Source organism: Lonchura striata, chromosome 3 (genome assembly GCF_050655825.1).
Source record: "Lonchura striata isolate lonStrDom1 chromosome 3, ASM5065582v1, whole genome shotgun sequence".
Classification (NCBI taxonomy): domain Eukaryota; kingdom Metazoa; phylum Chordata; class Aves; order Passeriformes; family Estrildidae; genus Lonchura; species Lonchura striata.
This window is the reverse complement of record NC_140705.1, coordinates 12,885,169-12,899,963: the sequence shown is the minus strand read 5'-3', so window position 1 is coordinate 12,899,963 and position 14,795 is coordinate 12,885,169. Positions and strand designations below refer to the sequence as shown.

General features: G+C 34.8%; 1 protein-coding gene across 2 annotated transcripts in view; it reads right to left on the bottom strand.

Moving 5' to 3' along the window:
- The window catches only part of NBAS (NBAS subunit of NRZ tethering complex), a 155,379-nt gene that overhangs the window by 34,655 nt on the left and 105,929 nt on the right, over positions 1-14,795 (bottom strand). The window contains exons 45-48 of one of the 2 annotated variants that reach the window (XR_014953579.1): positions 9,335-9,553; positions 8,886-9,088; positions 8,115-8,286; positions 2,050-2,120 (exon numbers count right to left, since the gene is read on the bottom strand). Coding sequence is in view for 1 of the 2 variants with exons in the window: in XM_021525380.3 (XP_021381055.2) it covers positions 2,031-2,120; positions 8,886-9,088; positions 9,335-9,553 (512 nt within the window). In the remaining variant the exon portion in view is untranslated. Of the gene's footprint in view, positions 1-2,030; positions 2,121-8,114; positions 8,287-8,885; positions 9,089-9,334; positions 9,554-14,795 lie in introns of those variants that run through there. The other variant, XM_021525380.3, reaches the window with a different exon arrangement.

Genomic DNA, 14,795 nt, shown 5'->3' with positions numbered 1-14,795 from the left:
CTTAAGAACTTTTTCTGGACTTCAAATGACTATGTAATACCATAGGAATCCATCTGTACACTTATATATTCTCCCACAAACTACCCTGGTACTGTACAGTGGTGTTGCGTTTCAGCATCTGGAAATCCAAGTCTTTTCATGGGATTGGAGGCTGACTGATGCCTGTACTACCACACCATCTGACTTTATGGAAAACCAGCTTGAATGCCTGCATTTTTAGTATGACATTTGAACGCTTATTCATACTGCCACCCTGCACTCTTTTTCCTCCTTTAAAAGCCCTTTCTTTCCATTCCACACACACAAATTATTTTCTCCTATTTGCAGCTCTAGCCTTATGGTTTTTTTCGGTATCATCTCTACCCAGATTAATCATTCTAAGTTCTTAGCATGATAATTGCAATATGCCCAAAATCCTTAGAAAGAAAAAAAGAGGTAAGTTAAAACCTCTAAACTTCAGGGTTGGACTTTGTGAATTATGAAAACTCCTAAGTATATAATTTGATTCAGAAAGTGAATGATATCAAATACATTCTGTGTGGAAGCATTCACAGTTCACAGATCACCATAAACTGACCAAGCAGTTCACAGCTGGAGACAGAATAATCTGTGCTGTCCCTCGGAGGCTATAAACTAACAGGTACCAAATGAGTAACTGCTGTTTTAACTTTCAGTAAAATTTAAAATTCAAGCAAACTTATTTCTTAAAAAAAAGAAGCCAAGCAAGGGACTCCTGGTGGAGTGTGATTTGTAACTTATGTTCCCTTATTTGTTTTACCAAGACAGACGGAAAAGTAATACGAGACAAAAAATACCAAGTATTAACCTGTCCTGCAGCTATGAAATAATAAACATTGACATCTGAGGTTTTCATATTACAGGGATTTCAATTTTACTTAGGCTTTATATTGTCTGAATTATGCTGTTAGCTCAGAATTCCAGGTGAATTAGACATGCCTTTGCTGAACAGGTGGCATTCAAACTGTAAATTAAAAGTTTGGGAATTAAAGGGAATATTTCAAGAGTTTGTAGATCTTGCACTTGAGGCTTACATATGTTTTCCTGAGGAAAGTATTTCTGTTTTGTAAATTGAGTAGCTCTGTTTTAAGGTAATAAATAAGTATTTAAAGGAATACACAATCTCATGTAATCATAATTACTTTCACTCCAGCTTACTGTTTTAGCAGTTAAATGTTGATGGAGTATACAACTAAAAGACTCTAGAAAGTGTATCTCAGAATGAAATAGTACTGACTTGTCCTTTATACCTTAGAATACTGCAAATTATATTTACTACAAATTTTTACATCTGTCCAGTCTACTTCAGTATCCAACATTCAACTCATTTAATTTCATTCCAGAAGCCTCAAAAAAATAGTGTAACTGTTTTTGTGTGCTTACCAGATAGTATGGGATTTTATTATCATTATTATACATGAATTGTTCATTTGTACATCGGGGGGAAGGAAAAGCTGATTTTTTTTTTTGCTTCCTTTTCTTTACAGGAAGTGAGATGGAAAATGTCAGAAAATATACAGGCTATTATGTGATCTGAAGTAAGGACATTCCCAAAAGAGGAAAAAAAAAAATGTGGTGAATTTGGGAAATTATTTCTGCACTATATATTATAAATATGGACAAATGCAAATATCTAAATTCAGATATCTGAAAGTCAATCATTATAATTTGCAATGTATCAACTAATTTGAACAAAAGTAGTGACATGCTCCTGGTAGATATACAGTCTGCAGTAGTCACAGCTGAAAAACCATTTTCTCATTTCACTATAATACACAGTTATCTAAATTTTAGGTTCAGTGCTTTCTTCCAAATGATCAAGTAAAGGCTTCTGTCAGGGTTCAGATTTCGAATATGAAAAATGATGGCCCGTTCCAGAATAAAGTCTTAGAAAATTAAGTGCAAACCCATAATATATATCCATGAATAAAAATCATCCATAATCAGTACTGTATCTTCTGAGAAGCATTTTTCAAAGTCTTACCCAAAGAATCCATACAGGAAGCTCTTACCCTTTTTCAACGCTTGTATGCACTGCAGAAATTATACCTTCAAGGATTCCAAGTGGATCTTTCTCTGTTGTAGATGAGCCATCATTTCCACTATTAAGGGGAGACAAAGTTATAATTAAAATGGTCCTTAATATTGTATCTCATTTTTTGCCTTTCTTCTGGGATTTATATTAATTGTTCAGTAATTTTAAGCATGTTCCATTTTCGCATCTAAACTAGTACCTTTATTTTTACATCACAGTAATGCAAAAATCAACAAGAAAGAGTGGGAAAAAAATACTAAAACTCTTAAATGAAATTTGAAAGGAAAAGCATAGTTAAAGCTTAGTGCTTCTACCAGAGATTAATTAGGTCAGCAGAATATTCACTTGTAATCTCACCACCTTAAAGATCAATATGAACTAAACAGACTTAAAGTTACACATAAATGTCACCATCTTTCCTGTCCAAATCCTCTTGCAGAATCTCTGTTGACTTAAATTAGCTCAACTGTAACCTGAATCAGTAGTATCCTACTGCTGATTTTTCTGGGGTCAAGCCACCATGGAACAGCAGCCTCTGTGCATGTGTGGAACAGAAGAACGTCCACCATTCCCATCAGATGTTTCAGTTAAAATACAGTTTTCTTTTGGAGGTTAAAAGATTGTAAAAATTGGATGAAAAAAGAAAGAAACAAACAAACAACCCAAAGCTATTCTGGTAGGAAAGAAAGCTTTGCTCCTAACTCAATGAAAATGACATTTTCAGCTAAGATTTTCCATTAATCAGACTCAGTGCTGGGAGAGATTTTGCTTGGTACTCCCAACACAACACACAGTATCCCTACGGAAACCACGGCGGCGACAGTGATGCCTGGATGAACTGGAATAACAGCTTTGCCTGGCTTACTTTGTCAAAGGTGCATTAAAGAAAGAGAAAAAAAGGCAAATAGTTACCAAGTTATCTGACTGGAGATGATTTGAAAAACCTAGAGAAAAAGTGTATTTTCCCTACAGTTCATCACCATATCAAAGCTCTTTTGATACTAAAAATGTCAGCCTCTTCCTAGATCTGTTCTTACCAATAACAAACACATGCCCAGACTACTTTGACTGTTCTATCTAAAGCCAAAATACTACACAGCTGATAGTAACATGCAAAAATAACCATGATAGTCCAAAATATTTTTTGTCAAGAGTTAAGAGAATATTTATAGTTTTGCCATTTATTACATCAGAAAGATAAATATATTTCATGGACAGTGATTATATCATATGTCATAGAGACCTAAATCTTTATAACCTTTAATAGTCTTCCTGCATTCAAAATTTTCATCTTTTCTATTTTTATTTTAGTAAGTGGCCAGCACTCCAGTGGATAACATTGGATTAAAAATCAATATGACTCTAGTCAGAAGAGATACAAGATGATTTGTTGCATGATGAAAATTTAGCATACTCATTTTATACTATTATATTCTACCCTTAAAGTTTGAAATAGGAGTAGAAGGCTGTTGACTGGTATTTTTCTAAAAAGATATTGTACATATCACATAAAAATGCTATTCTTAGTACCAGTATTACCATATGGTAGCTAAGTAACTTATTTTATGAGTGAAGCTTAAATCTCAATATTTTTCTAAACATCTTCAGAATATATGGAAACAATCAGATCATATTATAATTTATAGTACAGAATATATTGAAATATTCAGGATTTTAAACTCTTAAAGACATGATATGTCCTCAAAATCTATTATTACCAAAACATGCAAAAAATTCATTCGCAAAAGGAAAAAGAAAAGTGTATTTGCACAGAAAGGAGATGTAATAGAACTGAACACTATGTTTAGGAAAAAGAAGTAAAAAATACACCCTTAGGGCAGAAGTGTGGAAACAGTAAAAAGCAGACCAGTATTCAAATATTCACTTTATGCAACTGGCTACATGCATTAGGAGATTGTTTCAATTTCCTTTAAAACATATAAAGCTAAAAAAAAAATTATTATATATCCCTAGAGTGAAGACAGATAAAAAGCACTTCATTAATGCTCTTTTTATAAGCCACTTTGTTAGTGATTTGTTTACAGGCCAGATTTAAATTTTCCCTTTTTGTGCCCTTTTTTCAATTAAGTCTGCAATAAAAATACATCTAAAAACGGCATTAACATGGCACATCAAAAGGAATACTTGTAAAGCTTGCACACTAAGAACAGAATGAGTATTGAGACAGAAACAAACAGGACATTCGCAGCCCTTCAATACTTAAAGGGGGATTATAAGAAAAAATGGTGACAGACAAGAGAGTTAATTCAGATTATATATAAGGAAGGAATTTTTTACACTGAGGCTGGTGAGCAGACACTGGCACAGGCTGCTCAGAGAGATGGTGGACGCCCCTTTGCTGGAAACGTTCAAAGCCAGATTGGATGGGTTCTGAGTGACCCAATCTAGGTGAAGATGTCCCTGCTCATTGTAGGGGGTATTGCACAAGATAATCTTTAAAGGTTCCTTCCAATCCAAACTATTATGGGATTGTACAGTGTACAGAAAGTGAGTTCTTACTGCTCTACTTGTACTTACTTATGTTTAGTATACAAGAACAACCACCATATCAAACCTTGTATTTTGGGTGCCTCAATTTAAAGATCAGTTCTGGACAGTCCTAGCCCCTCCTCTTCAAAAAACCTTCATCTCTCTAATCAGAAATGAGGGTTGTTAGCTCCTGTCACAAGCAAGCTCTAAGCTCTGCAAAAAAATCCTAGAACAAAATAAAATCCCCCAAACAAACAAAAACCCAAACAAACAAACAAACTCAACCTAAACCAAAAAGGTAAAAAGAAATTTATGTGCAAAAGGTAATGGGCATTTCTGAAAAACAAAAAATCACTGCTTCTGACTATATATCTGTGAAGCTGATTTTCCAGAACAAAGATGTATGAACATTTACAGGAAGCTTCAAGTTTGTCAGACACAGACAGATGTCTTTTACTAAGCATAAGGAAAGGTAAAAAAAGGTTAATCTAAGCAGTAAGCTACAGTTGTCTAGAATAAGGAAATATTTTAAAAATCCAGAAAGACTGAAAGCTAGCAATTTTTTAAGCTTAATACTGCCTTTACTGCCTAATGGTTAGAGGAACTAAAAAGAGATGACAGCTCTTGCAACAAATAATTCTGTCAAGTTTCCACAGATTACTGTCTTGTTCTTTTCTTAATAATTAATTATTAAAAATAAGCAGCTACTAACAGAAACAAATACAATTAATGAAGGATTAGTCTTCCACACAGATTATATGGTACTTCATGCATGTTTTAAATAACAGAACATGATTTAGTGTTCACCTCAAAACTCCTAGGTATGAGCTTGTTGTAATTACACTGATAAAGGCTTATTTTGATTTCAGTTCAGTGTCAGAAAAAATGATGCATATTTAATCACATTCCTCAAACAGAATAAAGTACAAAGAATGCTTGGAAGAATAAATTAACTTAATCTAAATTTTTAAACCTAATTACTTTATTAATTGAAAATACTCCAGCTTTATTTTCCTCTTTCTGATTGTGCTTTGTCATATTTAAATATGAGGAAAATAAGGAAATAACATATTAATGGTGTGATCATTCAAAGCTGGGAATAAATGTCTTAATGGTAAACCATTATTTCCATCTAAAATACCACAAAATTATTATATACAAGTTACAGAATTACTCTGTATTATCCCTGCTCAAATGAGACAAGGAAAAAGTCTGAAAAGTCTGATTTTTTTCCCCCTGTTAATGCAGCTACTTTTTCTAGCTAAGTTGGATTTACCTTCTTCAGAAAACAGTGGGTATAAAACAAGGAACTCAGAATTTCACCAAACCTTTCCTCTCACTGCCTGGTGAAGGCTTTCAAAATTTCATTATATACTATATCCCTGTGGACATCTAAGAGTAGAACTCTAGGAGCAGCAGGTGAAGGAGACCATAAAGTCTTCAACAGATGAACTGTTTTTCCTGACTGACCTACCATGGACACGTCTGCAATCATGGATCATGGAATGCTTCCTATCCATCAGGAGAGTGATCTTAGGCAATGAATTATACTGAGCCTTAGGTAAGACTAATCAGGCAACCATAATTGCTAAAATATTGTTTTATTTTTCCCAAGTTCATGGATTCTATTGAAGTAGCAACTGATTTTATTTATAGTACTTGTTTCTACAGGCAAACAAGAAAGTGCAGAATATGTAAATAATGTAAAATATGAAAATATGTTCTGCTAGAGAGCTTTTACACATGCCAATGCAAGAGTTTATATTTTGAATTTTGTGTGCCAGAACCAGAGAGTTTAGGGAGACAAAAGTAGTTAAAAGAATACCACTCTTAAAATTGCAATTTAATTATTTAAAAATTTACAAATGACAAAATCCTGAATTAGGAAAGTAACTACATTTAACAAAAAAATCTGTTTCTGAGAAGGTATCAGAGTTGTTAAGCCTGTCATACCTATACACTGCTGCAAAATTAAGCCAAAAAGTAACTTGCATGAGGACATTACTTTCTAGAAGGCTCTTCTGCAAGAATGACTATATATGCTAATAACAAAAGATACTTTACTGTGTTTGAAGGGTGGTTGTATTTAATGCAATTGAAAGAAAGGACGTCTTTTCAGTCACAGTAGTGATGGACTGATGCTTAATTTTTAGGCAAATCAGTGACACTAATTTTTCACATCTACACAGGCCTCCTTCACTTGTGTTTGCAATACCTTAATTACATTCCTTGTCACCATAGCTACAGAAAATCCAAGTTCCGTGCCACAGCCTTACAACTGCCACTCTGAAAGTTAATGGTCAAAGAAGGAATTGTCCAACAAAATCTCTCTCAAAACTACTGTATAAAATAACCACACTGTGTAACATATATCAAAGCTCCAGTCAATAACCCTAAAAAAGGAATTCCCTTGAAATGCTGCTTTTATCAAGTAAAAGTCTGCTTTTCCAGCTACACAGGCAAGACCACTTTTTTAACTGTAGAAATGCAAGCATTGAACAAAATGTTACAATTTGTGCTGTACCGTGAAAGTGAACATCTGAGCATAGGATAGAGATGAATCACATTTTATTCACAACAACAACATGAATACCAGCAGGCTTAAGAGATGTCAAATAACAACCTTTCTTTTAATTCCTCTCTATATTCAGATTGTATGTTGTACTTTATAATATTAGCCCTTTCTGAATTTCATCATAGGGAGGATATTATATTAAGTATTTCCTGTTTTAGTTGATGCCACGTTTTCACTTCATGCTCTTTACCACTGTAGTAGACAAACCTTCCATTGTTCAGAATGATATAAAATTATCTTTCTCTTTCCAAAAAAACAGCAGAGTGGGAGTGGCACATTTCTACTGACCACATAAGGTCACAACACACACCAAACTATCTTAATTGAAACTTCCAACTCATTTGCCCACCTTTGCCACTACAGTTTTCTCTATGAGAAAATTATTCCTCTCTTTCCAGTGAAGTGCTGCAATGCATACAAAGAACAAGTAATTCAGTTCACAGAAAAGTGTTGGTAAGAAGTAGAGTAGAAAGGAGAATTTTGATAGGTTTCTCATACTCTGCATGTTAATGAGACTCGTTACAGTCAAAATAACTGGACTTTGAGAGCTTTGTATCCAGATACATCACACTGCTAGTTAGGAACAGCAGGACAGTTATTATCTAAAACTAAATTATTCTTCTTCAAGTAGATAAACCCTGACAAGAAAGACTATTACTTATGTTGCTGTGCAAAAGCTCTATCATCACTGAGAATGCTGTGAACACTCAAACTGAGTGACAGGAGAAATCAATTTTCTGCCAAAGAGGACTGCAAACAATTTGACAGGCTGCCTTCTTTTCATCTCTGGCACTTCAATCTGCTGTAATATATACATACATGCTGAAGAAAAAAGTAGAGCCATAGCAAACTTTCCATGCTAGACTTCTTTTCCAATTCCTGGTGTATGCATTCAGATCATCCTACCCATATAATTTTCTGCATGCAGAACAACAGGATAAACTCTCAAAGTTTTAGCTCTCTAAACTGGTCTTAGAAGTGCTAAACAGTGCTTACCAGACATCTAACAGAAGAACACTCTTTCATACTTGTTGCATGTATGCATATATATATCTCTTTGAAACAGAAATACTTCAGAAGAGAGTTTTGCATGAAGAGTTGAATGAGAAGTATCTGGTCAATTTAAAATGGATTATATGAAATTATCCTTCCTTCTTCCCTGCGCTCCCTTAAAAAAATGAGGGGGAATAAAAGATTTCTAATGAACCAAACCAACCAGCACAAAAAAACCCCAGCTCCCAGAAATGGCTCTGCAAGTTTATCCGAAGATGGAAATTGCATGACTTCTGGTAGGACTCGCTGTTGTGGCAGAAGCTATTACTAGGCCTCTGCTGCCCAAATGCCTTCATGACCTACTATTTCCAATAAATACACCTTTTAACTCTGTTTAAGAAGGAAGAATTACGTGCTGTTGTAAATATTACAAAAATTTACGAGGGCACATACACATAATGGAACAATGCTGTAAAGCCAATGCTTTTAACTAAAAATAACCAGTGAACAAGAAAAGCCATGTCTTACTTTGTTCAAATTGCTCAGGCTTCCCCAACTCATAGAAATATAATATGAAATTACAGGTAAATAAAAACATAATAAAAAAACTTTCCTGTTACTGCAAAATCCAGAAATTAAAAGCAAACAAGTATTCACTGCAAATAAAAAAAAAACCAACCAGCCAAAAACCAGTACCAACCAACAAAAACATCCAGGAAAACACCTTCCAAAAATCCAGAATATTTTTGTGCTTAATTAATGAACTGTGCTTACCTTAATATATCTACAATTTTTTTAATAGCACATTGGACAATATCCTGGGGAGAAAAGCCTAAATCTCCAACAGCCACTTGTAACAACTGCTGCACCATGTCCAGGGGCTGACCATCTATACACATGGCTACTGCTTGCTCATGGATTTTTTCTTTCTCTGACCTTGACAGATCATATAAATAGCCATACTTCTGTAGTGTATCCTGTGAAGAGATAGTTTTTAGAACACTAATCAGTGTACTGCTTATTTACAGGGCTGTATCAGTCTTCCTTTCTGCTAGAAATTAACATATACCGAGAAAAAGAAAAGATTGATGGAACTGATTTTTCAAAACCCAGGTCAACAAAAGCAAAGATAGAAAACATTAATAAAATATGACAGAAGATTGATGTCTATCACTGCTAGTCATGGCAACACTCAAAGCAAGCACTTGATCAGTAATCATTACCTGTTTGCTGCTTTTCAAATAAGTGATAAAACTGTGAGTGAGTGTTTCCAGATGAGCAAGAGATTGTTGCAAATGATTCAGTGTTTCCTCATAAGCAGCAGATGGGTTTTCAGCATCTTTCATGTCATTATCTGAAGTTTTTTTTCTCGATTTCTCAGAAAGATGTTTGACTGCCTTAATAGCCTTCTTAGTCACTTCTATTCTGGCTTCAACTGGCAGCTGAAAAAGATTGCTCAATTATTTATTCATTCATTACCTGTTCACTACTATTTGTATTACAGCAGTGCCAAAAGGTCAGGTGGCTTCACAACACAGCATAAAACTAAATGAAGTATTTAATGGGAAACAACTTTGTTTCTGACTTGTCATTTATTAAAATTATCAGTATTCCATTATTTTCTTCTTCTGTCCCTCTTTTTACTGATCTTTTTACTGATTCATGTTCATTTTAAACCATATGAACTTCTTTTCCTAATTGTATAAATTATTTTTGTAGACTTCCACCTTATAATCTTTGATTTTTAATTCTTCATTGAGAGATGTCTGAGAATTGCTTTACAAGACTGACTGATAACTCACTTAAGATTAGTTTTGTCAGGTTTAGACCACTGTTTAAAATATAAGACCATGAGACCACAACTATAAGTAAAAACCCCAGAGAAGGATCAAGAATTTTTAAATCAACCTATTTAAAGCCCAAGTTATACAAAACAGTAAGTATTCAGAATTTTTTAAGACCTGTATCTAGGCATTAAACTGAAACAAAGTCTGACTTCCCTGTTTCAGGAAAGACACAGCTTGGGCCGAAAGTACAAAACAAAATCTGAAGTATGATTTTAGGCATTCACTTATGATTTGCTCATTTGTAATTTCAAGTACAGTTTTAACAATGCTTGCAATATACTTGCTAATGGGTGTTCGTGTCCTCTGCCTGAAATCTAAACCCAAAGCATTAGGTACATTTAACATCAGGTGTTTCAGTTACTGGAATACTGAACAAAGACATAAACAATTTTAACTTTCAAGTTGAAATACACAAGAAACAGAAAAAAAAATTCTTGAATCTGTATGAAACAGTGAATAGGAAATAAGATGAATGATCATAAGAGGGGAAACAAACTGTTACAGCTTTATTCATACAAAGTCCAAGAGATGTTTATAGCATTAATTAAACTAGCTACTTCTAAAGCCATAAAAAGTTTGATAAGGATCATTTAGAGGAAAATTTTACATCTTACATACTTCCCCCTGCCTCCCCTAGAGAAAAAGTCACAAGTGATAAGATCTATAGTTTACTCCTGTTTTTTTGTGCTGTTACTGTGAACCACACTAATGGTCTACTGGATATTTTTAAGGATGAAAGCAAAATGAGTGGACATTATTGTTAGAGATAAGAAAGTTCGCCATTTTTAACACAATACAAAGGGAATTTAACCATACAATTTCAAATGCAACAGTTCCATTCCTACTCAAGGTAACTGAGTTTGTTACCGTGAACAAGGTCTCAACATCAGGTTTTACTCTAAGCAAGGAAAAATTCACTGCCTCCACATCACATTAAAATCTAATAACCACAGCTGGATTTATATATCCATTTTATAAACATGATAAAAGAAGAAAACAGCTACATATTTCATTTTTTCCTCTTCTAGTGTACATTCTAATGTTCAAAATGCAATTAAGAGAGATGCAAAAGGCAAACAATTTAAGTATTCTATCTAACTTATATCCTGGATAACAATGTCAATAAACTGCCAGTTTAGAAGCCATGTTGCCATAAATACATGCAGAATAAAGCATTCAGATAAATAAAAAAAAAAAAAGAACAAAGAAAGAAAATACAACTTTTTTGCAAGCCTGTTTTAATTTTGCATTCACATTTGCATAGTGCCAAAATGCAGCACTATGAACATATAATTTCTCTGGTTATTTTATTCCAAACCATGAATAGCTCTCCTCCATACTTCTAGTCAGCTTCAGTAATGAGATTTGGTATCAGAACCAGTGATAAAAACGTCGCTTAGGGGTTAGTTCAAGCTTTGTTTGCATGTGAAGTGAAGTTTTATATTTAAAAAGCTTTTACAGTTTAAGAAGATTTTTTAATCTATAGGCTATAATGTGTAATAAAAAATCCTAAAAATCTCTTTTCAAACCGAAGAACATCACATATTATTTCACCTCAACAGATTTTAGTCCTCAGGGTAAAAACTCATCTCATAAGCCTATTCTCCTCAGAGTATATAAGTACTTCTTATTAAAGTATAGTATGAGTAACATTTACTTATATGTGAAGATGCTGACCCTGCTACTTTTGCTGCCAGTGATTAACATGCAAGTGTGAGATTATGGCAACAGCTCTACTCCTCTGAATGGCACAGGTACCTGAGATCCCAGCAAGAGTAAAACACAGAATGGTTGGAAGGGGCCACCAAAGGGCATTTGCTTTAACAGAGACACCTAGATCCACTGGCCAAGGACCACATTCACACACCTTTTGCCAGGCCAGGTCAGCTGTCCTGGCTGTGTCCCTTAACCACTTTTTGCCTACCTGCAGCCTACTCAGGGCTGAGATGCTGAGATAAAAAAAGCCTTCACACTGTACAAGCAGTGCTCAGCAAGTCAAAATGCTAGTGTGGTATCAACACTGTTTCAGTCACAAATCCAAAGCATAGCCCCATTGAGGCTGCTATGATGAAAGTTAACTTCATTCCTACCAGACCCTGTAGAATTAATCTGGAAAAAGTTTAAATGTATGTAAGGAACCAGTTAAAGAAAAGATATTAGTGAATTTCCTATTATGCACTCTTGAAGCAGATTTCATTAAAATAACTATATAAATGAAAGGCACAAGAAAGTACTTGCACTGATACTAGAAAAAGTACTGTCAATATCCATGAACAAAACAAGGTCAGGCAAGGCAAATCAACTGAACTGGAGCGCAGTGATAAAATGAAGCCAAGTAATTCAAAAAGTAACATCTGAATGCAGTCACGCTATGTAAGAACATTTCTTGTACACCTTCAGGCAATGTCATGCCCTGTCTTTTTCCTTAGTGTTTTATACAGCATTAAGTCAACCAGCCAGACAAAAGATAGTGAACAATACTCTGGACTTTTTTTCCCCCTAAACTTAGCTTTTTTTATACAGTTATTTTAAACAGCATTTAGTGTCTTTAAAATCAAGAAAATTATGCAGGTTAATGTCCAGTTATAACAGGTTCCCATTCCACACTGTTTGGTATGTGATCAACATGTGAACACTGTATTCCTGCTTGAGGAAGCAAAAAGGAAAAGAAAATGTCCAAAAGAGTATTACTGACTCAGAGAACAAAAGTCAACCTTTCAACTAAAATTACTAAGTTGCAAGAAAAGTTCTTTTAAATCTGAATTTGGGAAAGAAGTTATGAAAGATAGAACGTTATACAAAAAACATCATCAGGTGTAGTCTGAAAGAATGTAGCTTAATCTATGGAAGGCTGAAAGAGCGTTCCCATGTAAGAAAAATTTCAGCTTCTCTTTTTCTACAGAAGACCTGACTGATGGTACCACTGCTTTTTATTCTGCTTTTCCTATCTAAAACTATAGCCTTTTCTTCTAATCAACATATTGTGCTAACTCCATTTGTAGTGTGTGTTCAATAATGAAAATACAGTGATTAAAAAATATTGTTTTCAGTTGTGTTTTTGTTGTGCTAGGCTTTTTTTCCAGAGTACTGTTAATTAAAAAAACCATCAGGGCAATGACCTATGAGCTCTACAACAGAGGCTTCTTTGAAGACTTAACCAACTCTAGCACAATGAACAAAATGCTAGCAATGAAGGAATTTAAAAAAAAAAAAATCCTCAAACTATCCAAAATACTTCACAAAGATCACAGAAACAGGAACAAATGGGAAATCATAATGATAAGAAGTTGATATGATCACTGCTATAATTAAGAAACTATGACATCAGTATTATTTAAATGCAAACAGAGCTGCTGGGAAAAAAAGATGACAGATTCAAAATGCATGCAAAAATATAAGGAGTCATTCCAATGAATATTTGGAATATCTCCCATTTAGGAAGAAATCTGTTCCATACATGCAAATAGTCTATTCCTAACATTACAGAGACTGAAGGATTTATTATTTAGTCAGAAGGACTTAAATAGTTACACAGAGTTAAAAGCATATGTGAGTAGAAGTTCCACTAGCAGGAACCGTCTCAACTGCCTGTAGCAGTGAGCTTCTGTGGCCAAGGGATCAATATTTCTTCAGTCCTCCAATGTGTGAGGAAGGTGCATTAAGGTCCTTGCCTGTTTCGTTTACCACAAACACAAAAAAAATTGCATCTATCTTAACCTTCTTTAACTACCGTTAACCATGTTACTTTAGGTCTGTGATTTTCTGAAGTCCCACTATGATGCATCTCTGCTCACACAATTCCCGCCACCCTATGTGACCATTTCATGAACCCTCCTTAAGGCCTGGGAACTGAATCTCATCTTGCAGGTCTAACTCATTTCTCCTGATTGCAAGAAACATGGGAGAAAAGAATCTCTGGCCCCTTAGAGCTAGAAGTACCTAAAACTGTGTCACATTGTGAATACAGTCAGTATAACAATGTTAGTTGCCTTTTCATAAATACAAACTCCTCATCCATTTCTCCAGATTTAGACATTCTTTCAATCCCTTTGCCCAGTCAAGCATTGCTCTTTCACTCACTGTTGGCCCAATTCCTGAGAAAGCTGAAACAGAGTTTGTGAAAGGAACAGGTGAATAAAAGAGCCTCAGTCGAAGTTCATCACATTCCTGTCTTTGTCAGGAAGAACAAGGAGTTACAGAAGCCAGCACTCAATCCCTGTATTTTCATTCTCTTCTGCATAATTATACATTCTGCTCCCAGGTTTTCTGCCATATCTAAGTGACACACAAGCAGAATCCTCTTGCTTTCCATTGCTTCTCCTTACTTCTATTGACATACTGGAACAACAGGAGATAGTCTGATGTCTGTTTCCTAAGTTCCCACATGGTGACAACAGCAACGCTGCCTCTGAAGTTGAGCTCTTGTAGCCTACAGTGCTATGCAACCAATGTCCCATTACCTCTTAGCACTTGAGACATTTCTCGATTGTTTCTGACCAAAAGGGGTTTTTCAATCGAGATACTGTTCCACAAGAACGGAGTGCATCTCATCACCTCCCTGTTCCACAAGAATGGAGTGCATCTCATCACTTCCCCGTTCCACAAGAATAGAGTGCATCTCATCACCTCTCTCTCTTCTTTCCCACCTTTCCCATCTGACATTTTGAAGGAATGAGACAGAGCTAAGAGGGTATGCAACATTCATTCTTTGTTTTTTTTGCCAATTAACGTCTCAGCACTCCTAAAAAAAATCTCATTGTAAGGTTCCTCTCAAATTTCCTTTATGAGAGAAAGCTCAGTTGTCTCAGTGACAGTACAGATTATTTAATGATAATGA